This window comes from Balearica regulorum, chromosome 6, assembly GCF_011004875.1.
Source record: "Balearica regulorum gibbericeps isolate bBalReg1 chromosome 6, bBalReg1.pri, whole genome shotgun sequence".
NCBI lineage: Eukaryota > Metazoa > Chordata > Aves > Gruiformes > Gruidae > Balearica > Balearica regulorum.
The window spans coordinates 30,162,129-30,188,639 of record NC_046189.1 but is presented as its reverse complement, the minus strand read 5'-3'; the positions used below and the strand labels follow the sequence as shown (position 1 = coordinate 30,188,639).

The 26,511-nt window shown below is 46.1% G+C and overlaps 2 protein-coding genes across 2 annotated transcripts; one reads left to right on the top strand and one right to left on the bottom strand.

Moving 5' to 3' along the window:
- Nucleotides 1–6,811: 6,811 nt before the first annotated feature.
- TSN (translin) lies at nucleotides 6,812–15,854 on the bottom strand. The gene is made up of 6 exons (XM_075757046.1): nucleotides 15,491–15,854; nucleotides 15,327–15,420; nucleotides 10,473–10,569; nucleotides 9,542–9,657; nucleotides 8,776–8,855; nucleotides 6,812–8,418 (listed from the first exon to the last, which is right to left on the bottom strand). The coding sequence occupies exons 1-6, from the start codon at nucleotides 15,554–15,556 to the stop codon at nucleotides 8,182–8,184; spliced, it is 690 nt and encodes a 229-aa protein (XP_075613161.1). The 5' UTR covers nucleotides 15,557–15,854; the 3' UTR covers nucleotides 6,812–8,181.
- A 138-nt stretch (nucleotides 15,855–15,992) lies between these two features.
- NIFK (nucleolar protein interacting with the FHA domain of MKI67) lies at nucleotides 15,993–20,885 on the top strand. Its single transcript, XM_075757045.1, has 6 exons — nucleotides 15,993–16,155; nucleotides 16,257–16,382; nucleotides 17,213–17,321; nucleotides 18,041–18,252; nucleotides 18,965–19,045; nucleotides 20,305–20,885. Exons 1-6 carry the CDS (start codon nucleotides 16,015–16,017, stop codon nucleotides 20,479–20,481), a joined length of 846 nt encoding a protein of 281 aa, XP_075613160.1. The 5' UTR covers nucleotides 15,993–16,014; the 3' UTR covers nucleotides 20,482–20,885.
- Nucleotides 20,886–26,511: the final 5,626 nt, after the last annotated feature.

The window sequence follows — 26,511 nt, the reverse complement described above, 5'->3', positions numbered from 1 at the left end:
TTTTACAGGAGGTTTCATACAAGGAAGCATATTTGTGTATTTCTCCAGAGATCACCCAGTATCAGTGAGCACACAAACGAAAGTAGACAGAAGCTACGTTCACGTAGGTAGCCCTAGTCTTGTAAGTCACCACTGACCCAAGGCCTGAGCAGATGTCCAAACCATGCCCAGTGCTTCATCCTCCTGCCACAGCTGCTGGTGCTTGTTACACTGCTCCGGGCACCGAGGCGGACACCAGCAGTGGGATGTGTGCACACTGGCTGTATTCTATCTCTATCTGCACCATCCAGCACTCTAATGCTTCATTTTCTCCTTGAGGAAATGGGAATTGTTGCATCATCTGGAGGCTTTACAAACACGTACCCAAGACATGAGGGTGGCAGCACACAGCTGAGCAATAGCTGCCAACATGCTTGTTGGGGCAGCAGCAGCGAGTTGGAATTCCCTCCAGCTATTTCTAGTCGTTAGACAATAAATTGTTTGTTCCCCCAAAATACACACTGAACAGCCAGTAATGAGCACAAGGCATTGCTTTTATAAATTTGTTGCTTGTTTTTCAAATAGATGGATGTCTAAGCAGAGCAGCTGCTGGAGGAAGATTTCCCCAACGTTGTCATGACAGATCTGCACCTAACGGTCTTCAAGCCCCGTTCTCCAAACATGCAAAAAGCAACAGCTCGTAGCACCTTTGTTTTCTCTCCCACGATCAAAACAGCGCAGCTACCTTCTCTTCGTTACCTCCAGTGGCAGTTTTGATAAGGGAAGGCATAAGTACAGTAAGCCTAATAGCTTAATTTATCCAAACAGCAAGTGGCTTTCACAGCCACAGAAAGCTGCTGCTTTCTGGAACATTTTTGATTGCTTTCTAGCACAATGATTTTCTCCACACCAATTCATGCTCAAAACCAGCTGTGGACTGTTTGTACAGTCGTATCTTTAAATCCAGATACCTTCAGTCACCCTGGCTGTTCAAAAAGGTTAGAGAACAATAAGTATATGTAAAAGGTCTGATATTTAGCATCAATCTTGCATTTGGGTGATTGTTCAATTTGTCAGATTCAGGGTTTTTCTAGGTATCACAGGAAACACCTGCCTGCCAGGCTCCTGGTAATCATGGCCTGTTTCCTCTGAACCAGGCAAACTCTCCCCAAAATAAGGTCCGTAAATAATTGCCGGGTGTTGAGCTGCGAGCAGGACATGTACTTGCTGCTGTAGCCCTGTCCTAAAAAAACCTGTGAGCCAGGGAACAGTACAGGCTCTTTGATCTGGGACAGCCTGCTACAGGAAGTGACAGCCTGATGGTTGAACCTGTCAAACTAGACAGGTTGTGCTTCCAGTGTTATTTATCTTTTACGTGTCTGGTGTGTACTTAGCTGCTCGCCTGCGTTTAAATTACAGGTGTTGAAAGGGAGCACAAGCACAGAACCATCTCTCCGGCCCCACAAGGGCTCGTGCTGTGGGGTGAGTCTGCATAGGAAGGGCAAGGAGTGGCAGCACACTGCCAAGGCAGCAGGTTTCTATAATCCCCAGGCACCTTTCAGAACTGGATGATCCCTCTTCTGGGAAGTTCGAGGTCTTTCAGTATCACATGTGCGCATCTTACTTGGCAGCCCTGGAGATTAGTTGTGCTGTATTTTTCCATTTCTAATTAACAAACCTTACAAAATGCTATTATAACCCAGGGTACTTGGGAACAGGGTTGTCTATAAGCCAAGAAAGCAATTATTTGTTCCAAACTGGCCGTCCCAAGGCTCCATAATGTTTTTATGCCTCTCAGAAGCCATGACTGACAATAGTAAGATTACTTTTAAAGACTCCTGCCCCCTGAACTGACCCGGCTAGTACAAACAGACCATGTTAGGGGCAAAAAAAGAGAAAGTCAGATTACTCTGTTGATTTATCAGAACTCATAAATGACCTTTAAAAAGAATTTAGGATGAGTCTTACTGGCTATTTACCAGAAAAACTATCATAGAGTCCCTATAGTTTCAAGCTCACAAGATGACACAACACTGGATTAAGAGCCCCCTCTGAGAGCAGGTCCCAAAGAAAGAAGGAGTAGCTACTCTAAGAGTGAGCAGGCTGAGTGGGAAAGCTTGAAAAAAAAAAAAAAAACACAAGGAGATGAAGAGTGAATACTTTAGAGGGCAGAGACTTCTGCTTTAGTAAATGGAGATCTTCCCTCCATGGTGTTCTCATACATTCCTGGTTGTCCTTAACAGAAGTGAGAATGAGGAAGGTGTGTTCAGCATGGGTCTCCGCTATGTGATCAAGAACACCTCTGAAAGGGAGCGTCAGCTTTGGTCTGACAGCAAGAACCTACTGTAGCTGTCACTGGAGACTGAGACTGACTTCACACATCCCAAATCCTGGAAGAAAGCTCAGAGATTATCTCAGATCTCCTACCTTGGGGAACTTCAATCATTCGATGCACATGAATCTATTACAGAGATAAAGTCCCAGGAAGACAGATAGCCAGCAGGAGATTCTGGTGAATCTTGCACTCTGTTGCTCGTCCCTGACATCCTCAAAGGGAAGATAATGCAAGTCTTCTAGCACCATGTCAAAGCTATCCCTTCAGGGCTCATGGATGAGGCAGCTGTAGTAACTCTCTTTTCATGATGCCATAATGTCAGCCATGTCTCCTTTTAAATGTATGCTGGGGAACCAGGTGAGATTAAGCTGGAATTAGGCTGACATTCTCTGACTTGAAATTGGAATCAAAAGCAGTGGAGGAAACTGTCCTCCTGATAGAGATCAGATAAAAGTTCAAAGATCTCACTGTCACTGTTGAGTGACTTTCTGTCACTACACTGGAATACAGTCTTACCAATCAGGCAGACAAACGAACTACCTTATTTCTCACAGAGGCTGCTGAATCTCAATATGATTAGAGACAGGTACAAGCAATTAAAAAACCCCCACAATGTTTTGACAGTAACACTGCACAGTCCAAGAACTCCAGGCAAGCTCCAAGGGCACTCATTAGAAAAAAAGACATCTCCCTGAGGAAGCTGAAGGTGGTCCCCTAAGGGAAACCTTTCTACAACATGGATGGAAAAGTTGAGCGGTAGAACATAGAGGGTCCTCTTCAACAGAGGGTGAGGAACCCTAATAAGGAATTAGAAGACAGGCAGAGCATCCTCCAGCACTGGTTTCTGCCCAGGCTTGACTGGGAGCAGTTGCACAGCTGGAAAAAGCTGAAAAACTGGCATTAGGCTCTAGGTCCTCTAGCAGGGATGAACATCATGATAATTTGCAACTCTCCAGCTCAAATCCTGCCCCAGTGTGATCTCCACCAGCAGAGGCTTTGCATCCCTGAGAAACCATCTCAGCCGCAGCTGAGAAGACCCACGCTGCAAAGAGCCCTCCCAGGGAAGGTGCCCTGCGTAGGAGCAGGCAAAGGAACCCTTTGTTTCACTGGCAGGTGGTTTTGAACCCTTCCCTCCAGTGCAGGAACCTCCCTTGCAGTGTCAGAGTCACATCCTTGGGAAGACTCGAGTGAAATGTCTCTGGGTGCTTTGGGGAGGGCTGGCAGAGGAGAGTGGGCAGCCTGGAGGTCACAAGAAAGTCACAGAGCAGATCCCATGGACTGATGCCTGAGGTAGTCAAAACACACAAAGAGCACAAGGCCCCAGACTGTTTCACAGGGGCTGAAGCCTCAGGCTTTTTCTTCCCTTTAGGCTCTCTGCAGTCCCTGTTGAAGTCTCCAACAGGCTGTGGTGGTTGCCAGACTTCACGAAAATTTGTGGGAGCTGCACAGGGCCCCAGCACAGACCCAGAGGCAGCCAGACAGCTCTCCCTACTGGATGGGAGCCAGTGGGCTTCCCGGGAAGCAGACAACGCCTTTGCAGGGCTCAGGCTCTTAGATTTTCCCCAACAGAAGCAGGTTAGACCTTGGTACACCCAGAGTGTGAACATGCAGGTGAACAGGCATTCAGACAAGGAGTGTATTCCCCCTTTCAAGAAAGGGCTGGTTTTAGGACAGCCATTTTCCCCTTGGGCAGGGCAATCCTCCAGTGATGGCTAACCAGCACAAGCCAGAAGTGCCCCAGTTTGAAGTGGCAATACACAGAGGCAGACAACCCTGCGAGGAGATACCCATCTTCGAGTAATTCATGCCTGACCCACAACATGCATATGGTATGTATACCATAAAGGACTATTCCTTTCAAAATCAAACCCTTCCTTAGTGACCCTCCATGAATTCAGCAGGCAGGAGGCTCTCTGCACAGCCCCAACACACACTTTAGTACAGCTGCACTGCAGTATCCAGCAACAGACAGTACTTTAATGAGGGAAGATGGACTGCTGAGTAACAGATCAGTAGCCACGCACAGACCCCAGGAGCCATCCACGTTCACTTTCTGCTCTCCTTAATTGCCGTGGTGTATAATGGCCTTACCAGGTGAAAACTGCAAGTGAGGCTCTATAGCACAAAGTCATCAATTGGCAGTAAAATGAAGGCAAATCATTTACCCAAAGAGAAAATCCTTGTCAATGCTAACAGAACTGGAAGCAGTTACATTCTGCAAGAAAAATCAGACGATTTACCACATAGTGTTACAGCTCAGTGACCACTCAAAGCTGGCACCACAGGGGGAGGAAGAAGCCTTCCTCTGCACAGTGGCATAGCATGCGCAGGACTGCGCGGTGAACCAGATTGGGAGCAAACATTGCTGAAAAATAACAGACTTTTCCAGCTAGATCAGTTCCTTCATGCAGTTCACTGCACGAAGACGTGTGCTGGCACTAGAAAAGGGCAGTCTGGAAGTGATAACGCATCCTTTAACAAGTGCCAGTTTAACGAGGTTGCTGGTCTTGGGCTGCAGTTAATCAATTCCAGCAGATGGACCCCAGTTCAACAACCAGCCCCAAGGTCTATGCTGCATCCTGTGCCACGGAGCTCTGCTCACCCGTTTCGCAGTTTCAGGTCAGCACTTCCATTGATCTGCAGGGGCTGAACAGGCAGTGCTATAAATAAAGAACAGTTAATCAACTATTTAAGTGCCCTTTTTACTGAAGTAAAGAAAACCCACAGAAATTACCTCAAGATAGAGGGGGAAAAAAACCAAACCCAACAACCCAGTGAGAGAATACAAAGATGATCCAAGAGAGCACTCCCTGGAACACACTTCAGGCTGAAGTGGCTGAGAATAGCTGTGCTGGCTGTTGAGTCAGACTCTCCAGTGCTCCTGCGCTGACTCACTCCTCTCCCAGCTGCCAGCGCACGCAGCGCAGTCCATTGAGTACCAACAGGGGTTATTTGTTCACAGTTCAAGTGCTGATGATTCATCATGAGGCATCAAACTTCTGCAGTCCTCAGAGCTCCACCTCTCGCTGCCACTCCCCACTGGCTCACCCCCTCCCATTACCCCTAGGAAAGGGAAGGGTCAGGGAGGTGAGACGCCCCTACTAAAGTCCTTCTGGGTCTTTCTTTCTTCCCTCTGCTCCCAGCCCTGGGACAGAAACACATTTAAGACCAGAGTAATGTGCAGATTCACAATCAAGGGCACAAGGTCCTACAGGCTACCTCCGCACATACGAAGCTACAAAAAGCATATCCCCATCTTCCCTGCTGCAGCCTAGGGAGAAAGTTTGAGTTTTCTTTTTCCTTCCCCAGATCTGGCTTGGGAATGCACTATGCAGCCTGGCTCTTACAAATGATGCTTTTCCAGAGGAAGATGCTAGGCTCTCCCAAAACCAGGAACAGGAAAGAACGAGGTGTTTGCTAATCACCCTCCAGGAACACAACACTGGAGTGTCTCTTTCTCAGGCACTTGATCTTCACAGAGCCTTAGACAGAAGGATCCCACACCTTGCAGACTTTGTGAGCCCTAGGTAAGAGATTTGCTCTTCAGTTGTCCCTCCCACAGTATATGCATCCTGGCACCTGTGGTGCAGTGCTGTTCTATCTCCACCAGCTCTTGGAAACCAAGTAAGATCCAAGAGCTGGCAGATTGAGGATCTACTGGAAAGCTGTTAGGCACATGGGATTCCATGACAGGAAGCAGACCTGCTGCGTGACCAAATGCAACCACGGTGCCTGGGACAGAAGCCAGCGCAAAGCCTTAAACACCTGGCCTGCAACCAGAAACTTGCCCTGCCATGTGGCCTCACATCCCAGTTCCATGTGCCAGGAGTCCTCCAACCCAAGAGACATCAGACTGATGCTCAAGAAACCTTTCTCCAATTCCCCTGCTCCCACGCATTTCCTGTGTGACCTTGGTCTGCATGGCTGTGTCTCGGAGCTGCAGGGTGTTGTTTCACAAGTCTCTGGTTTTGGCAGTAGAACTGGCTTAAGCTCCTTCCTCCCTCCCACCTCCACAGGGTTAAAGCAAGAAAGATGCAAGCAGTGACACAAGGCAAGAGCAAAGAACTACTTTGAGAGCTGGTCTCATTGCCACAGGGCTCAGGAAGTTACCCCCTCATCTTCTTCAGCTGTCAAAGAGGGATATTACCATCTCCATACATTATGTGACATAAGATACAAAGGATGAGTACAAACATGAAAGATTAGGAGATGCTCTGAAGATGAACTTTGTCACATCTTGGATTTGGTAAGATAAACTCCTCCATACTGCTCCTGTTTTACTTTGTGAAACAGGTCAAAATTTAAAAAGTGCCTATGAAATCTTGACTTATGCTCCACTCGCCAGCAGGTATGAGTGCGCCACTGAACAGCATACAGCCAAGTGAGGAATTCTGTTATTGTCCAAGTGCAGCAGGAGGCTGAACTTAAATTTAGATATTTCAGGGTAGGCTCGCAGGAAGGGAAAGCATATAACAGATAATCAGACAACAGGCAGAGTTACCAAATGGCCAAAAATCAAAGAACAGCTTTTATTGGCCAAAATAACCAAGAAACCATTTTCTTCCAATAAACAAAACCAAACCTTAACTGAAACAGTGGTAAATCTTTGCTAACAAAACGAAACACTAACAAACCCCACAAACTTGACTGTTCGTGTTTATGCTCTGGAAATATCCCTCCTCCTAAAGCAGTTAGTTTTTCTCCTTACCCCTCCTGCACCAGCAGAAGAAGAAGAATGACAAAACTCGAAGTCATTTAGGACAAGCGAACACGCACCCTGGGAGGTACGAGTCTGTCCATTTACAGAAACAAAAGAGGCTGTTGGTGTTTGCAAGATACACACGAAGTATCTGAAGCTAGTTACTTCTCCTTTTCTGAAGATACAAACATTTTACTGCATGAACTGCAGTGTTGGTGTGAGGGTTTTTTTTTTTTAATCCCAGGACACAGGTGCAGTTGTAGCCTATATAGGTTGTTAAAACTCAGGTGCTACCTGCAGTTTATCAGTTAATACGTCTCTATTTGGAAACCTTGGTAGTTAAAAAAAAATAAAAATTGGTTACACCAAGTTCTCAAGGCAAATGATACTAAAACTCAGCATTTACTCATGTCAGTAAAACAAACACCAGCCAGTGAAAGCAGATGTTTGAGAAAACCTTGCTCTCGTTGGCAACAGAAATCTTGGAGGAAAGGAAAAAAGGAGAAAGAGAGAGAGAGAGAGAGATGTGCCTGGGTGCAATATACCAGTTCCAATGGAGAAATTCTCAGGAATATTTTCACTAATTTCTTGGTTAAGGGGGATACATTTACAGATGCCATTTAAAAAGATCTGCTTAATAAAGTTATGCACATCTGTTCAACTTACTAACATAGGTGAAAATTTAAGAAACAAAAAGGCAAAGGAAAAAAAATCAGTGTCTTAAAAAAATGTAGATATATTTACACACTGTGTTTTCTAAAACATCACATGTAACTGCACTGAGCTGTGTGCTGTGCACACATCTTTAGAGGTGTGTGAGCAGAGACAGCTGAAGCACATCACTGCCAGAGCAGCAAAGCAACACTACAGAACTAATGAGAGTTTCAGCTCATGGGAATTACGGACTACTATTGCTGCTGTGCACAGAACGGCACCATGTGTTTTGACGGAGGAATTCCACTGGAAACAGAGAGCCTCCTGCCCTAATCTAGACATGATTTTACAAAACATTTTGAGATCTAACACCCGTACGACACCTTCTGTAAGAAAATAGAGAGCAGCTTTCAGCTGCAGTTCTTCTAAACTACTATAGGAAGACTTTGCTAGCATGCTTCCTAAATTGGCAACCATCTGAGGTAATCAATGATGCTGTTAAAATGAGCATCCTTCATTTCTCTCCACCCACACCACCTGTTGCCTCCTTATTGAGTCCTCTGATCGACAAGTCATAAACTACTTCCTCAATTTTCTTGACATCATATTTCAGGCCATCGTAACGTTTCCTCAGGGAATCATTCTTCAGGTTGAGGAGGCGGAAGCCAGAATCCAGCTCATTGATAAAAGTTGAGATACGGAGAGGGCGAGAATAGTCACCAGCTGTGACGCTGTTCACTGCCAGTCTGGCCTACGAGAGGAAGATGCACAGGAAGACATCAGCAGAGGAACCGAACCCACCCAAATCACATCACTATTCCCATCAGTTACTTGAGCAAATGAAGCAGTTTTGTTCCAGGCAGCTTATTTATACTTGGATCTGCCTTTTGTTGACAACAATCCTGCATTTTCAATCAAATGTCTAGTTTAAATCTTAAAATATCAGTGAGGAATAACTCTGGCATACAGAGAGGCAGTTTACTAGAAGTTCAGATCGAGGTGTTGCGTACCATAACTTCCAGGAACATCTTGGGAAAGTTACAAAACACATTACTTTTTTTTTTTAGGTCAGTTTCAATCCAAATAAATGCCTGAGTATCTTCCTTACCAGCTCACTGGCGAGAGTTAGTACACCAGAAAGATAGTCTTCAATGTCCAGGTGAAAGCCCTGCTCTCGGTCAGCTTCAACTAAGATGAAAAACAGAGTGGTAATCAGGTAGCACTGAACACGAGCAAAACCAGTGAGCTGAAATTGCATTTGTTTGAAATATCAAATTTATGAAACATTATTACAAAATAAAAGTCAACTTTTTCCTGTGTGTGATCTAATTACTGCCTCTTCTCAGTGTTTTGATACAGCATCTCGTACATCCTCAACTGGACGCGCAACAGGTTATAACTGATCCAACAGAACAACTGCATTTACATTAATATATACAAGAGGGATCTGTAGTTGTTTTTTTAGAAAAGTATTTTCCTGATTTTTTTTCAAATCCTTTGCTCTGGGAGGACACAATTCTCTTACAGCATAAGAATTTAATCTTTTTTCCACACTTTTTAAACACCAAAAGCAAAAAGTAAGAAAAATAAGCTCTCATCTTTGTATTATTCTTCTGGTAGACTTACGCAATTTGAATGAGTGATCTTCATTGCTGAAGAACTTATTAATGAATAAATGCTTTTGTTTACATTATGTTTGCTGATTTCCACCTTCTAAAAGAATTTATTGTTTACATAATGAAATCCAACACCAGTAAATTTTGGAATCTATTTCTTGAGAAGACATTAAGTTCTGCTGTTTCCCTGTACCTCTGAAAGCTACAACATCTAAAAACGTCACAAGCTTTTTCTCTTCTGTTACAACATTAACTTACTCCCAAGTATTTCTGCAACAGCTTCTCGGGTCACTAATGTTTCTGACTCCAGGAAGACTACAAATGCTGCCAGAAACACCAACCGCTGAAGCACAAACCTCCAGTGCTCATGAAATCTGTTGAAGAAAACACCAAGTCAAGGTATAAATAAGTAACATCTATTACCGGAGCGTTAGGCAACAAGCATATGTTTTATGTATACATGATGGTTTCCACCTTTACTCATAGCACTTTGCAATATTTCGGCTTATCAAAACGACACCAGCTTAAAATCATCTCCTTGGTACTCCAGAACTTCACCCCCCAGGACACTACACTGGACACTAGCGTTGCTCACACCTCTCACACACCTACTCAGTTCAGAGTTTTTCAGGTTGTCACGCCCACAAGATAACCAGGGCTTTCCCTCCCATCTTCCCTCAGCAGATTTGAGCTGACAAGATTGTTGATCTTGGAAATGTTCTTGCTAGACACCGTCCCCTTCTGGTAGCAAACAAAACACAAAGGTGACAACTTCTTTTAGTATCTGCAGTATCAAACAGCCATTTCATGATAGATTTAGAGCTCTGTTTTCAGAAATGCCCCAAACCTAACTTCACTGAAATTAATGAGGCAGCAAATGCTCTGCTCCCAGAAACAAGGGCAGCTCCAATAGAACATCCATTTCTTAAACTTTCCTTTTTCTTTTAAAAAAGAGTTTCTAGAAAAAGAATTAAATACTGTGTATTTTTAGTGAGAAGTTATAGAGTGTTTGAGCAAAAGCATTTTTATCTATGCTGACAAAAACCCTCACACTTCACTGCAACGATTTACTTCTCAAACAAAGAAGCATTTGACCCATAAACCTTGAAATCATTTTTCCAACATAATGATACCAAATATGCCCTGGCAACTCCCATATCCATGTCTGGCTGTGTGTGATCCTGCACACCTGTAATACTGATCAGCAGGAAACTTGGTCTTCAGAGACTCCAGCTGTGTTCTCACTGTACCAAAGTGTTCACGAGCTTTCTGACATTTCTTTGGTACTGAAAAAGAAACAGCACAACATTCAGTACTTGACAGAGAACAGGGTTTTGTGAACTGAGAGTTTTCTAGTGCAGACAGCTCTGTTTATGCTCCTTTGTTGTCCAAGACAGTCTACTGACGTTCAAATCAATCTAAGAAATATTCATTGTCTACCACGAGTCACACAGGCAGAGGAGAAATACTCCCGAGTTTTGGTCTGTCTAACCTGCTCTAGTCCTTAGTTTTGAACTTGAGCTGAGATGCCCCAGTGTTATTTAAGAATCACTGCTAATCACAAATAATTACTGCTGCTATAAAACCTGAGTCATGGATGAAGAACCCATTCTGTAATGGGCACTGGCAGAAGAAGACACTGCAAAGGTCACACAACCTACAGACCAAGAGGCAACAGCGGATAAAGACGGACAGAGGCAGGAATGGAGAAACCCAGAGCCGATGTGGTGTTTGTCTGCGGGATGAACCAAAGAAGCCTGGCAACGCACTAAGCAGGGTGACAAACAAGCAATGCCGAAGGAGAGGTGACGCGGAGATGGAGAAAGGCCGAAAAAGGCATTGAGCGTAAGACCTCATCCGAGGCAGCAGAGGGGCAATTTCACTCTAGGGTCTGTAAATGCAGGAGAGCTGAGACTACGGCAATGGATACCTGGGGGGCAAGGGAGGGAGCCAGCACGAGCAGTGACACGGTGAAAGCCCCATGCTATGAGCCCACCCACGCAGCAGCGCTCTGGAGCGGCAGGGCTATGGGAGGGCACACCAGAGATCAGGGTGTGAGCTCGTAATGGGATACTTTTTGTTTTAGCTGCGTGGATGAAGTAAGAGAAAGGGGGGGCAAGTTGGGTTGTACAGGTGTTGTAAAGAGAGAAAAAAGACGCTCTGGAGAGTGCCCTAAAGCAGTGGTTTAGAAAAAAGCGGCAACAAACCAGGTCACAAAGAACAGAACAGCATTGCACATAGTTGGCCCCAAAGAAAGCACACACACCAAGCAGCACCGCCAAATGACTTGTACAGTCAAAGGAACAGCAACTTTTCTTTCTCCATTTTAGAATGTTAGGATACTTTTTTCTTATTGATCAGAATTAGGTTAGATGAAGTGCAACATCAGGAAACTGCATTTCTTGCTTTAAACAATGTATTTGAAGGAACTGGGTTTTAGCCTGTGCAATGTACGTTACACATCTGCAGAGAAATGGTCTCTTGTTTACATACCACCTGCTGCCACCTCCTGTTTATTGATACAAGTTACAGCCTTGCTACACCTGCAGTACCAGGGCTGGACAGAACTAATCAAACCAGTACTTCTGAACTGCAGCCCTCTCAGAAATCCTGGTCACAACCCAAGGAAGGCAGAAGATCAACCTAACAGGCTCTCCTGCTTCTTGATATATAGAATCTAGGATTATTTAAACAAGATCCATAGAAGCTAAGTCTGAAAGCTTTGATGAATGACTTTTATCAAAAAAGCCCTACTAGGAGTCACTTAAGTATGTTTAAAAAACTTCTTTGAATTAATAAAAGATCATTTATGTTTTAAAAAAAATAAAATAGAGCACTTAAAAGCTTCAGGAAGCAGAAGGTGAAAGTGCTCTGTGTGGTAGCCAGAATGAAAGAAATGCGTGAAGCTCACTGACAGCCGCCCTTTGAACACCATCCTCAAACTCTGGTGTCTGCCTCAGTCGTGTAAGCTGTCACTTGGCAGCAGGGGACACAGCAAGGAATAAATTTGCATTTTGGCTTCTGCCAAAGGAACCTGTGACAAAAATAAACAATCTTTACAGTAAGGTTTCAGACAACAGTGCTCAACAACACACACAAATTCCCAACTTCAAACTAGCCTTGTGCATCCTTGGGTACCACCACTAATGTTTTGCTAAACTTGATACAACGTGTTTCATGAGCAAAGACATACCAAGCCGACTTTCAGCCTCTGAAGACCCTACCTGTCAGTCAGACTCACATCAGCTAGCAACAGGCTGCAGCACATGCTGCCCTGAACAGCTTTCTGAGCAGTTCTCAAACTCCATTTCAGACAGGGAACAGAAGCAGCTGAAAGAGAGATCCTCTAACCCTGTTCTGGAGGCTGCTGGCCTGAGGCTCTGCTGGCTTTCCTTCCCTTCCCCACAGCTGAACGTAGGCTACGACTCAAAGTGCTTATCCCACAGCTAAACGCAGTCCCACGCTCAGTGCGGAGAGAGACCACAGAGAAGCCAGCACTGTGAAACAGCTGTTGTCTGTGGGTAGGTGGCTGCCCCACAGTAAAAGAAGTTAGATGAAAAACAGTGAGAACAGGTTTAGCCAAGAGGTATTTTAAGTTCCCGTGGAATAGAAGAAAGGCATTGTGCAAGATAATGTTTTAAATACCACCGACTAGTAGAAGAAACTGCACTCCATCGAACTTCTAACTATCCTGTAGTTCTATAAACAGAGCTCATGCCACCCCTTATCCTTCTCTTTGGTAGGACAGATTGCTCAGCCAGCTGCAAATCCTTTCCTTGTTTTCACTGGCTATCTGTTGTCTCCTTGAGCTTTCATCACTCTGCCTCAGTTGGTGATGCAAGAATAATTACAAAGGATCAACCAGTAGGCTACAGGAGAAAGTCAGTCATCTCCCACTTATACTGGCACAAGGGAGGAGGCACAAGCAGAAAACAGCTTCTGTTGGCAGCACCACCTGCTTAAACCATCCATGGCAATATAGCTGCAGCCAACCAAGCATCATTATTTACTCTATCACCTGTGAACTTGTAGTAATTAATAGTATTTTTGCTTTTTTATTAATTAGTTATTCGTTTATACAGTTTTTTTTTTTACAGTTCATATATTTTATTAATAGTTTTTCTTACATCTTGGAATAAATAAATGTAAGGCTAAAAAATCTTGATGCTACGAAGTCTAGTCAGAATTCTGTTGCAATGAATAATCCTCTCTCTGATAGTTACAAGTCATTGTTTATCCCTTTTTAATGTACTAAGGAAGAATCATTCTAGTTTCTTAGTAAAAACGTGGTACTGACTCAACAAACAAGATGCTGTAGCAAGCCAAACAGCCATTTAAGAGCACTACACTGCAGAACTACAACCACTATCAAATAAAACTGTAGTCTAAATATGTGACACCTGACAAGTGCTATTTATCCCCCTAACAATCCTTCTGTTAATTGGCATTATATTATTCTGCTGTAAACCTTTATTAATCTAAGCCTTTATTGACTTTATTATGCTTGAAATTGATGACAAACTGACAGGTCTATTATCATGAGTTAACTCCTAACCTATTAAGCATGCATTATCTTTGATATTACAAGAATTATAAGCTGAGTTTTTTTTTTTTTTTAAACTGTAACTATTTCAAATCTCTTCTCAGACTCTGCAAGTTCCAGGACCAGCTCTCACCTGGAATTAAAAATCAAGTGAAAATATACTGAGCCAAACACAGGTCACTACTATTAAATGCTGGAAAGCAACCTCTGAAGTTGATACCAATGCAAAACAACTGTCAGAACATCCACAGGTTTACTTAGCTTAGAAAAATGAGTGTATGCTTGCATAAATTAGCCAATTAGCAGTTCTAATTTTTAGCACTGCCAGATTTCCTAAGTAGGTGGAAGTTGTGCTTGCCAGCAGTGTTCAAACCTCAGGTGTTGCACATTGCTAAACACGTACCCTCTGAGAGGCCAGAGAAATCACCAGTGTGCTGGTGAACATCATCAGGCTGATAACAACTAGCCAGCTCTGCAGGTAAATAAAACAGCACCTGGTGAGGTTCATTCTTCTATTCACATTCAAAGGGCACCTGCCAGGTGTCTCCCCAAATTCCTCTCAAGAGTTCCCAGGAAAGTCAGAATGGATGCTTCTTCTCAGGAGATATTCATAGACTTGAAAAAATAGCTTTTAAGTGACATATTTAAGAGGAAAAACCTGTTTATTGCAATAGTTTCACCAGTAAGTCTAAAAATAGGGGTGGGAGAGCAGAAAGAGCCCATTTGGTATCTAAGTCTGCAGTACTATTCTCATGCCTCAGAAGAAACAGGTTGGCCCAGAAACATTATATCAAACATCTTAAATTTGGATTGAAAGCAAAGAACCAGGCTACCTGCAACCCAGACCTCAAAACCAGCAGGACAATTCCAGTTGCCACTCACACGTGCATCAAGGACAGCTCCTGCTTTATCAGCCTTTGCAAATTCCCTTTATATTTTGCAACATTAAGCAGATTTTATATATATACACACACACAGTTGGTCTCATACAAACCAGACTGGAAGTCCTTCCTTCTTTCCCACACCATCCTGAACGCCCCGCAGCATCACAGCTCTTTGGGGGTGGCGTGAAGAGGTGAGGAAGGAGATACAGAGACCCAACAGGTCCCATTAGAATTAGCAGAATATAAAAAAGTCTACATGCATGTCACTCAGTGGGACACCTATGAGCCAATTCAACAGTCCAGAAAGTGAGCAGCTGTAAAAAGAACACGCTCTTCAGCGCTGAGACGGTGAAACACTGAGCCAGGGAGGGCACAAGGGGGAAGAGCGGTGTTTCCCGGGGATGAATGGCAGCTCTTCTACCCATCCGGCTTGAAACCTCCCAGCTGCGCCCCCCCCCCCCCCCCCCCCGCCGCCTCTGAGAGCCCCACGCGCGACTGGAAGCTGGAAAAGGGGCGCCCGTGGCAGAGGGACCCGCGTACCCTGTGGGTACTTCCCCCCCCCGCCCCAAAACGGCCTTTCCCCGCTCTCCCGAGGAAGGCGGAGCGCGGGACTCACTGTCCTGGAAGCCGGCTCCCTGGTGCACGCCCTGCAGCAGCGTCAGGATCTCCCGGGCCGTCTGCTCCAGCGCCTGCACCACCTTCCGGATCTCCTGCGGACACAGGGCGCCGTCAGACCCCGCGCCTGCCGCCTGCCTGCCGCCCGCCCGGCCCCGCGCCCACCTCACGGATGTCCTGGTCGGCGGTGAGGACGCCCTGCAGCGCGATGAACATGTCGCTCACCGACATGGTGCCCACCGCCTCCTCCTGCCTCGGGGGCCTCCCACGCCCACACAGGGGCCTTCTGAGCCGCCGGCGCGGCGCCTGCCCAGCGCACTGCCTGACCGCGCCGCGCCGGGCTGCCCCGCGCACTGCCTGGAGCGGCCGGAGGAGCCGGGTGGCGGTGGCGGCGCGGGCCGGGTGCCCGTGGGGAGCCGCTCGCCCCGGGGTGGGCGTCCGTGTTTCAGGGCCCCCCTCCCGGTGTGGCAGGGCCGGGCCCCGGGGACGACGACGCCGGGCCGCGCGAAGGCCCCGCTGCCTGGTGACGGCGCCGCGTTGCTACGCGACGTGGGGCGGGTCTGTCGGCAGCGCCGTGCCCCGTTGCTAGGAGACAGCGCCCCGCTGCTCTGCGCCTGCGCGCCCTTGCCGCCGCGCGACACCGCGTGCAAGGGGAGTGACGCGTTTCCGCCGGTGGCGGGGAGGGTAGCATGGCGGCGATGGCGGCTGAGGTGGCTGCGCCCGTGCCCGCGGCGGCGGCGTCGTCGTCGTCGTTCCTGGCCTTGGAGCCGCGGCTGCAGCGCGAGGTCCAGCAGAAGGTGCAGCGGGTCCGCAACAACCGGGCGGCCAAGGTGAGCGGGGCGGTGTCGTGGGGTGGGGGCGGGTGCGGCCTGGCCTGGCCTGGCCTGGCCTCTGCTTTCCTGCCCTGACACGGCTGCTCTGTGCCCCGCAGGAGAAGCTGACGCCGGGCGTGGTGTACGTGGGGCACCTCCCGCGGGGGCTCTGCGAGCCGCAGATCCACCAGTACTTCGAACAGTTCGGGACGGTGACGCGGCTCCGGCTCTCGAGGAGTAAGAAGGTAACGCTCCGCTCCGCGCCGGCCCGGCCCCGGCCGCTTGGTCTCCGCCCCTCTCCCCCCCCCCCCCCCGCCCCGGCTGCCGGTTACGGACAGAATTAACTCCTTTCCGAGGTGTTTTCAGCAGCTCCGTGTGCCGGTCCCGTCTGCCTGGTGCTCTGCCGTCGGTGCGCACCACGTGGAAAACTTTGCTGCAGTTTCATGAGAGGGCAGAGGGGGGCACCGTGAATAACGGCTTGTCCTACAAATAGTACTGCCAAAACGAGTGTCAGGCCGATAGCTCACCAGGCGTTGTCTCTGGGGTTGGTCCCCTCCAACCCGAACCATTCTGTGGTTCTATAACTGCAAATAAGCAGTTTCAGTGACAGTTAACGTAGCCCCTTTTTTCCATGAGTAAATGCGTTTATGTGAGAAGCGTTGCCAGAATACACTAACGCAAGGTAGAACGTGAACTGTCATGGAAAAGATTCCATTTTAGCTTTCTTGTTGCTTTGCGCTCAGTAAGTTTAACTTCTCATGTCTGGATTTATCACCGCACTATAATGTTGCTGTATACCCTTGGTAGCAACACAGCAACAGCAATGTAGAGCAGCTTTTTTTTTAACAAGCAAGTGTTGGTGAGCAGTTTGTTTCATATGCAAATAGATATTTACAAATAACGTTGTACCATTTTAGAACTAAATCTAGTGCTTTTCATGATTTCACTGAACTTTATGAAATTATTTAACATTTAGCTGAGAATGGATTGTGACTGCAGAAGCATAAAATAATTTTAATTTAGTTCTTCAGGTATGACAGCATCGTTTCAGATTTCTTTCTGTTGTTGCTTGCAGACTGGAGCTAGCAAAGGCTATGGATTTATAGAGTTTGAGTCCGATGATGTGGCTAAGATTGTGGCAGACACAATGAACAACTACCTCTTTTCTGAAAGACTGCTAAAGTGTAGGTATCAGCTGAAGTCTAAGTCCTCTAATGTGCAAAGGAAATTCATAGTTATTTTTGGTTTTTTTTTTTTTTTTGACTGTTTGGAGAATCTGGGTTATTTTAAATGATGTTCTGTCCAAAAAGGATTTTCTGTGGGGCTGGGCTTTTCTTACTTTTTCTTTTTTCACGTGTAAAGATCATCCCCAGCACCCTTTTGTTCACTACTGCTTTTTTCCTTTAGGCTGATAATGCTTGTTGTGTAATCATGTGACATGAAATCTCGGAGAGCAGTGGGGTTTGCTGTGGAGACAGTTCCTTTAATGTGGAAATTCTTTGTCATTTATAACTGCTGCAGCTGCTATCTGTCTAGTTAGGCACAAGGGGCTTTTTTGATTAAAAGGTTAATTAAATTAGCAAGTTTCTCGGATGTGGTGATAGTAACACTTGCTTTGTAAAGGATTATGAGCTATATACGCATTAACTTTTGAAAAGCAAGTTTCTCTGACTGTTTTCTGGGTGAAACTGAAAAAGCGTTCTTTTCTTCCCTACATCCATTATCAGTTCTCTTGCTTACGAATATTCAGTTACATTCCATCTTCTGTGTTCGTAAAATGCTGTACTGGCGCTCTGCCGTAGCAGCGGATAATGTTGTAACAAGAACTGACTAGCGTTATGTGAGTACATTTGGTGAGAAGGGTAGCTCTGCTATAACTTGATGTCACGTGTTTATGATACAGGTCAGTTCATATCTCCTGAAAGGGTCCATGAAAACCTCTTCAAAAACAGTAACAAAATATTTCTGAAGCCTTCACAGCCGGCGGTCAGGCGGTACAATAAGATACGTTCACTCGTTCAGAAGGCAAAGATGACAAAGCGACTGCTGCGAAAGGAGAAGCTTCTGCGGAAGAGGCTGGCTGAAAAGGGACTCGATTATGACTTCCCAGGATTTGTAAGTTTGGCATCATTTTGATGAGTGTTTTATGCAAAACATGTTTCTAAGGTTGTGCTAAATACAAGAAAATCATGTTTCGTGTGGAAGTGGCGAAAAAGTACCAGGGAGACTTACTTGCATTAGGAACTGTATAGAAGCTCCTGGAAATCAGTGTTGTGCTGTTGCTGGGTTGTACTATATGTACGTGCAGGTTTACCTTTAGAGGGGTAAATAAATAACAGCAAAGCGAAGACGTTTATTTTCTTCTGTTAGTATAAATAGTTGGATATCTTGTGGTTTTCACATTTGTCTGTAGATCACAGAAGAGCGACGGGGCTTTTCCCAAGCCCTGTGGGGGGCTTTGGCAGGGTTGGTGTTGGAAGGCAGATCCCTAGACTAGAGCTTCCATCCCTAGACCTTACCTAAGCTAACCAAGTGTATTGCTCGTCTGCAGAGTGCATGGGTGAAGTACTTGAATTTTAAGCACAGTATTTTAACATGGGTTTTTTTTTTTTAAATGCACAGTAGCAGCTTTTTTTACATTGCTTTGGGTGGTTTTGCTAAAACCAGACCGCCTCTGTGGTGTTGTAAGTAATTTTATTAATTCAAACCTAATTCCTGTAGCAAAGATTTTGTAGTTACGAAGCAAAGAAACCTATAGACTGTTAAGTGACTGCATCTTCATATAAGGAGGTTTGTAGTGATCCACCTGATCTGTCTTGCTTCCTAGGCTGCACAGGAGCTTTCCATAAAGAGAAAAAAAGTTAAAACATCCAAGAAGTCAAAACTGAACATTTCTTTGAGCAGCCAGGTAAGACCGAACTGTCCTAGTGGTGCCCAGCACCACGCCCCACCATTCACACTGGGGCAGGTGTTTCAGGTCTGCAACCGGTTTCTTTGTATTTAATTTCAACACCTGGAAACCTGGATAGTATTTGGTTGAGAGATTTTTTTTTTGTGCCAAAAGTAGCTCCTTTGAGGTGGATTAACACTCTTGAACGGGGCAGGGTGGTTGCATCCTCTCACTTCTTTCTCTTGTGGGAGTATTTGGCAGCAAAGGTTTCTGCTCAGCATGTTGTAAGGACCAGTGCTTGTCCCGAGGTGCGTCCAGGCAGCTCTGTGTCTGCTGTCAGCCTCTGCTATTCAGCACTAAATTGAGGCAGGAAAAACACAGAGTGCTGGGGGCAGTCACCTGTATACCACCTACATCTCTGCTTTAAACCGGTACAAAATGATCTCCTTGCTGGCATCCTTCTGTTAGTCTGCGCTACATTATAACACCAGCCTGTTTTGACAAAAAGGAAGTTGAACTGTTAATACAGTCTAGTGTTGTCTGTCCCCATTTACACACAATACTGTCCCTCCTCCTTGTGCTGTCCAGGCACGGTATTGCAGTGTTTGGAAAACTAATGCCAGCTCAAACTACCAGTAGGATGAAAGGAAAGTTCAGGTCATCAGGACTGAGATTTGGGGTACTGACAGTCTGAAAAGTCTGTCAGGTATTAAAAACATTTCTGTTTTGTTTTATTTTATCGCTGTTATGAGGTTTTTGTTTTTTTTTTTTAATGTTACTGGATTTATTTGTGATAGTTGGGACAGGGCTCGCTGCAAGGAAGACAGGATAACTCATACATTCAGTGAACTGAGTTCTGAGAACTTGCTTAGATAATGAAGCTGGGATGTTTCAGCTGTGCTGTGGGCTTGAATGTGACATTTCTGTATGCCAGTCTCAAATATACTTTTTTTTTTTTCCCTCTGATTCTTTTTCTCTTGGCTTTCTTAGTGCTTTGAGTCAGGAAATATAAAGTTTAGAAAGCAAGGGTGCATAATGACATGTTAGAAAATGTGAATTAATTTACATTTGCGTTTTGCATAGACTTTTTTGAAGGTGACACTTTTTCTGAGAAACACTGTCCACAAAAATAGCTAGTTGTAAAAAGAAAACAATTTTCCCTAACGTGGAAGTTCTGAAGGAGGGCTGGACTGAGGTGCCTTGTGGTACCACAGAGGCAGTGACAACTTTCTCTGGCAGATGCTTTGCAATGAATCGTGTTTTTCTGATCTCTTCAGGACCCTACTCCAGTCTGCACTCCAACAGTGCTCGAGCGCCGGAAAGCTGCTCAGGCGGATGGTGACACAGAGGACAATGAAATAACTCTCAGACTGCCCCCTGCCAGTGTTAAGAATGCTATGCAGAGACCAAAGAAGCAGCAAAGAAAAAGACCAAACCTGAAGAAACAGGAATAGACTTAATGTTTTGATGGCTGTAGCCGTGTTTTTCCTCAACTCAAAAACTGTTGAGGTGGAGCTTCTAGTGGTTCTGCTGCCCTGGCTCGGTTCATCTTGACTAGACTGTTTCAGTCTTTCCTACACAAGGAATTTATTCACAAATCCTCCCCCTCCTGTTCAGCTGTCAGGGGGCCTACAGTCTTCTCTGCCTTTGAAGATTTTCTTGACTTTGTGCTCACAAGTGCCCGTGCTGTGACATGCCTACAGCCGTGCCAAAACCTTCGGTTAATTCTGTAACTTGTCTCTAGTGCTCACTGTTTAAAAAGAAAATGTGAGGCTATCCATTCAGAACTTACTGATGCGGGCTGTGTCTTACATTTTATAATTAATGGTGGGTTATAAAAAAAAAATTAATCCTTTTTCAATTGTCTTGGCTGTTGGTAGTGGTTCTTCCGTTTAACTGAATGTCTGTGTGTGCGAGTTCTCACATATTTACACAAGTAGAGGGTGAGGGATCTTTTCCCCAAGGAAGACATACCTTGAATTTCATCTCCTGTTTGTGATCAGTCAACATCTACTGCACTGGCCAGGGCAGAGGCTGAATACCACGCTGCCTGAGCAAGGCAGTGCCTTTCAACACTACTTGCAGCAGTGCCTGGGGAATTCGGCTTTGCCAGGATGTGGAGTGGTTGCAGAGGAGTTGGAAAGGCCTGGGGTCAGCAAGGTGGTGAGGAGAGACCGAAGTCACTTCGGAGATGGCCGAAGTCACTCGCATTCAAGATTCCCGTTCCTTTCCCCATGCAGGCAAAAGATTTGTGTTAGAGAGTGTATCCTGCTGGGGAGGATGTAGGGTGACTGTTCTGTCGGCTTGACCGGAGTCACAGCTGCACTTTCATTCCTCACAGACTTGTGTAAAAGGTGTTTCATGCTGCAGAGGTCCCGGGTGTGCATGTACTGAGGTACTGCTTTGCCTCTGGCCTGACCAGGCAAAGGTAACTTGCTAATTAATTCTCTGGGGTTTTGTGTGCCATAAATGTGCTGTTGTCTGGTTCAGAAGACATTCAAGGACCTGCAAAGTGTGGTTGGCTTTCGAGTGACTTCTTGCTGAACTGTGGAGAGGAGCAAATGGTGACAGCTAGCTTGTGTACGGCTGTTCTCAGACTGAGCAAGGCTCTGAGAAGATTCATCAGTAATCGGAGCAGTCTGGGTTGTATTAGTTCTGTTGTCCTTTGGGCTCTGCAGCATCTTGTCCCTCTATTTTTGTTTCACTGCCTGTGTGAAACAAGGGTATCTTCTGCTTCAGGGGGTGATAAGCACATCACAATATTGTAATAAATGCCTGGGTGGGTTTGTCACCAGTAGCATGAGTTCAGAGAATTGAGTGTAGCTTTTTGTTGTGCATCAAGATTTATTCTTGTTCCAATGTAACCTGTCATAGCTGGACTGCAGTTATCCAGTCCTGTTTGAAATGCAGTTTGTGCAATTAGAATTTGGATTTTTATTGCAAATCTGAGACCTGCAGAAATTCCAGTTTGGGTTTTGTGGCACGTACTTAGCCTTGATCTTTTATCATCTGAGATGAAACACTACTACGCACTGTTGGCTGTAGGTCAGACTTGGCAGAAGATTTCAGAGGAAAGCCCAGGTGATAATAACTGGCTGCTCAGGTAGGTGGCTGGCGCTAATTCCTTAGCTATTTTAAGACTCAAACTCCTGGCAGAGGAGAAGAAATCTGAACCATTGCCCTGGCTAATTCTGTCCTATCTGGCCTGATGACTTGAATAATCATGTGATCGTAATGACATTCTCTTGGTGACTCAAATTAGATCGTTCTCCCTTGCAGCTCTGAACTGTTAGGGAAGCCACTTGGGTGAGTGCATCTTTGTATCAAACGCTGGTCATCTTAGGCATGCTAGGGAAATCTGTTGACCAGTCTGATGGTCACTGACAATCCTTGTCTTTTAGTAGCAGTGTTGCTGTGTACATCTGCAGGCTTGCTTCTCTGTGCGTTGTTTGACGTGAAACAGGCAGTGTTTACACCTCAGACCTGTGGAAAATACACCCTTAGCTAAGGTTTGAGGTAAACGTGATCGGAGTGGTTGGCAGAAATTGCTTATCTGCATGATAGCATGCAGCTCTGAAAAAACTTCTCTACCTCGACTTCATACAACAGAGACCAGCAGAAGAGAAGCAAAGTGTATCTGCCCAGAATGGACACTTTTCTTTTAAAATTCATATTCATAACTTTGTGTTGTGCAAATAAAGATGGCTGTTGGGTCATGATGAACTAGAAATGCGGCTGCGTTTTCTGTCTGGAGGTGAATCTTTTGGGTGCAGTCTGACACCGGGGGGCAGCACGCTTCAGTTGTGTGGACGGAGGCTGCTCTCTGACAAATACAGCACAAGGTTTCCTGGGCAATGACCTCCCAGGTTCATAATGAAACCTGTCTAGTCCAGGCGGTTGGGACTGGCTGCATTGGTGTGACTAACGCATCTCGAACATGATTTAAGAGTACAGGAGAAACTTGGTATGGATATTAATCAAATATGCCCGTTTCTTTGGTGCTGCCACAAATACTCCTTACAAGGCTGTGGAGTTAAAGCTGCTCTTAAGAAAACTTAGCTTATCCAGAGTAACCTATCCAGTGCAGTTCCACGCTCACTGAAGCCTGAGCACCTCCCTTCCTGTGCTTCCCATTCCAGCCCCTGGGCCTGCATTTTGAACCTGGTGCTGCTTTCTTCCTATTCAGCTTCTGTTACCGTATTCCTCTCTGTGCCTGGTGTTCTGCCCCTGCCTGGAAGCCCATGTCAGCTTGCTGCTTTCTTCCATGTTTGACTCTGTGGCTTCTTTTCGTGCTGCTTGCCGTGCCTGGGCTATCCTCTAGCTGTCTGAGCTTCCAGGGACTTGCGCATCTGCAGATCTCTTGAAAAGCTTTGTGCCTTTAAGCTAGCTCCCTCGTTGCTGCTCACCCTCCATATTCACATGGCAGTGTGAGCCTTGATGGGAAGACGGTCAAGAAAGCTGTGCTTACAATAAGGTTTGTTTCCTGCTGTAATTTTCATTTCCCTTCCTTTTGTTTATTGGCCTTCCTTCAATTGAGATCAGCTTAGATGGCAAATCTGAAAAGCAAGGAAACAAAGTTCTGTGCTGTTTGAGTAAAGTACAACAATACCCAGGCTACAGCAAGAAACTCTGAGCAGAAGGGTAGCTTTTCTTGGTGATAGTTTCTGTTTTTAGGCTGCCTGTGTTATTAATATACCGCTGTCCCAGGAGATGTACATAAGCAGAAATTCAGACACCTGATACTTGCCAAACATAGTTTCCGTAGCAAGTGGACAGGCGTGCTGTGTCATGAGCTATGCCTCAGTCCTTGCATGGATTTTTATTTCTCAGCTTGCTCTCCAGTCGTTTGTTCATTCGTCTTGGAGAAATGCAAATCTCCTGGCCACTGATTTTAGGGCAGGCTGTGCTGGGATGCTTGCTGGGAGCGTTGGGGCTTTGGTTTCAAGGCATAACTTGCAAGCTCTCTGTCTTTTTGTAATGAATAACTTTGTGGAGCTGGTTTACTGAACAGCTACGTATGCAGCACTGTTTTCAAGCCTCATAAACACTTAGGTGCTAGCAAAGTCTACTAATTTACACTCATTTATTCTGATTTCTCTGTTTTGCAGGAAGGGGAGCTGGGCTTAGGAGTGCACAGCATTTCCCAGTACGTAAAGCACTGGAAGTAAAAGAGGAAGGGTGGGTGTGTATGTGTGTAGAAAAGCAGAACTGGCTGCAAAATAGAGGGGAGAAACGAATGATGAAGCCAGTGCTCACCTCTAGAGATAAAGGCATTGGTGAATTTGGCAGTGTTAGACCGCTCAAAATTAAAGATGCAGTTTGATGCTTTTCTTACTTGTTTTGCCTGTTAGATGTGCTGTGGGATGCCCAGGCTGCACAGTGTGTCAGGAGTGTGCTGCAAACCATGGTCCAAGTGCTAGTGCTTGCTTGTGAGCCCTGAGTGGAGGAGGAGAGCAGGCTGGGCAAGTGACACTTGCTCTTGCCAGTAACAAGCCTATTTGCTTGCATACCTGGCTTTTAAAATGGCTGCAGCCCTGAGGAACTAAAACCTGTCTGCAAAGAGCTCATGGTGCGAGGGAGGATTTGTGCGTGGCTCTGAGGAGCGACATCCTCTCCTCTCCAAGTAAAGCACCAGCGAGGTAGAGGGTAGCTCTGGTAAATTCCTCCTCTCCCAACTTTCCCTTCAGAGTGCTGGGGTGTTTGGTTCTCACTTTGCCTGTGTGATCCAGCCGGCCAGGGCAGGGCTGTGTTGTGTGAGGTGTTGGGGCAGGCTGCTGCAGGTGAAAACCAGGCAAGTGGGTAACAGGAGTACAGTGAATGTGATCACAAGAACACCCTTGAGTCCTCCTCTTAGACCAGACTCCTTCATTGTCCAAGGTGCTGTTTAAACGCATCCTGTTTTCTAGAGTTTGCAATCTAACCCACAAAGTCTAGAAACGTCCAACTCCAGGCAGCAATAATCTGCACCTTCTTGGCCAGAGATATGTGGGGAACCACCCCAGGGTGCTGCTGGAATGGAGGTGGTGGGGAGGGCTGCTCTGTGCATAGGGCTGCTGCCTGGCGCCGCTAACCCAGGCACATCCCTCCCTGCGCAAGGCCAGCAGCTGTCAGAGCAAGCCGAGGAAATCGTTAACTGCACGAGTGAGAATTGCTAAAGTGGAACATTTTCTCCCATGCGGGGTGCAGCAAGGCCTCTCATCACTTCTTTCACCCGGCATTAATTAAGCATATGGCAGGGACAGAGATGTTGGCTGTCCTGGGAGACTTGGACTAGTTACACACCTGAGTGTCCGGGGCCGGTAACTATGTGGATCTCCTGTGCTGGGAAAGGATCAGCTACAGAGAAGCTACTACACAAGTCTTTGCTCCAGTCAGAGGAAAAAAGTGCTGGTTTATAATTTTCTTGAAATGTGTTGAAGAGAACAGGCAGGATTGTGAGGACAAATGCTGCGGGACTTTGAGAGAGCAAGATGGGTGTCCGCAGTGAGCTGCGGGCACTGGGGTCACCTCCTTTCTGTGGCTGCACATTTGACCCTGCACTTGACCCATCAAGTCTGGAGTCTGGGGCCTGGCCTGGATTTGAAACTTGTTTTAAAGAACAAGGAAGAGAAAAGCACATAAAGCTGTTTTTTAGGATAGTGATTCTAGTAAGTGTTTTTTTTCTGTGCGTTTTTCCAGTGCTGACTGAGAGGAGGGCTTGGTGAGCAGGTACAGACCTGGAAATTGGGCTGCTTGCTCCACAGTGTGGCATCGCTGCCAGTTTCCCACAAGTGCTTGCACAAACCCCCAGCTTGCTTGTGTTTTGGTTTCTTTAAAGTGAGCAGGGAAGCAGTTACTTCTGTCAGGACGGCTTTGCAAGGCTGAAAGCGTTGCACCATTTTGACAGCGAAGGCAGTACCTTGCCTCGCTGTCTTGCTTCCTGGGTGTACTCAGTTACTGTTTCTTGCCGGCATGCCCTGCAGAAGGCAGTCGCGCCATGGGGAGCGAGCAGGGGTCTGTGACAGTCGTGCAGCAGCAGCACGGCTGCTTTGTTGCCTGCAGCATTTTTATTTCTGTTGAGGGAAGGGACCCAGCGTGACTTTCAGGTGCTGGGCTGCGTTCGCAGGTCTGACTGTTAGAGGGACCAGGTTCATCTGCCCAGAAGCAATGGGCAGAGGAAATGTCAGACAAATCTATAAGGCTTTTCCCTCAGCTATCCTACACAAAGACATGATGTTTGTGGTTTATTAGCCAAACAATGCTTAAAGTGCATTCTATTGAACTGTATCCTGAAAACCAAACCATCCAGGTTTGGAGCAGCTGGAGCTGCCAGAGCTTTGTGACTGGGCTGGCAGGAGCTATGCAAGGGCAAAGGGCTAGCTTTGGCGGCAGTATGCATTCTCCTAAGGCAAACCTGTCCTCTGGTGTAATGTCAGTGCAGTCACATCAGATGAATCACAGCCCAAGTTTTTATCCTGAGAACTACTAGCTCAGCTTTTTTTCCC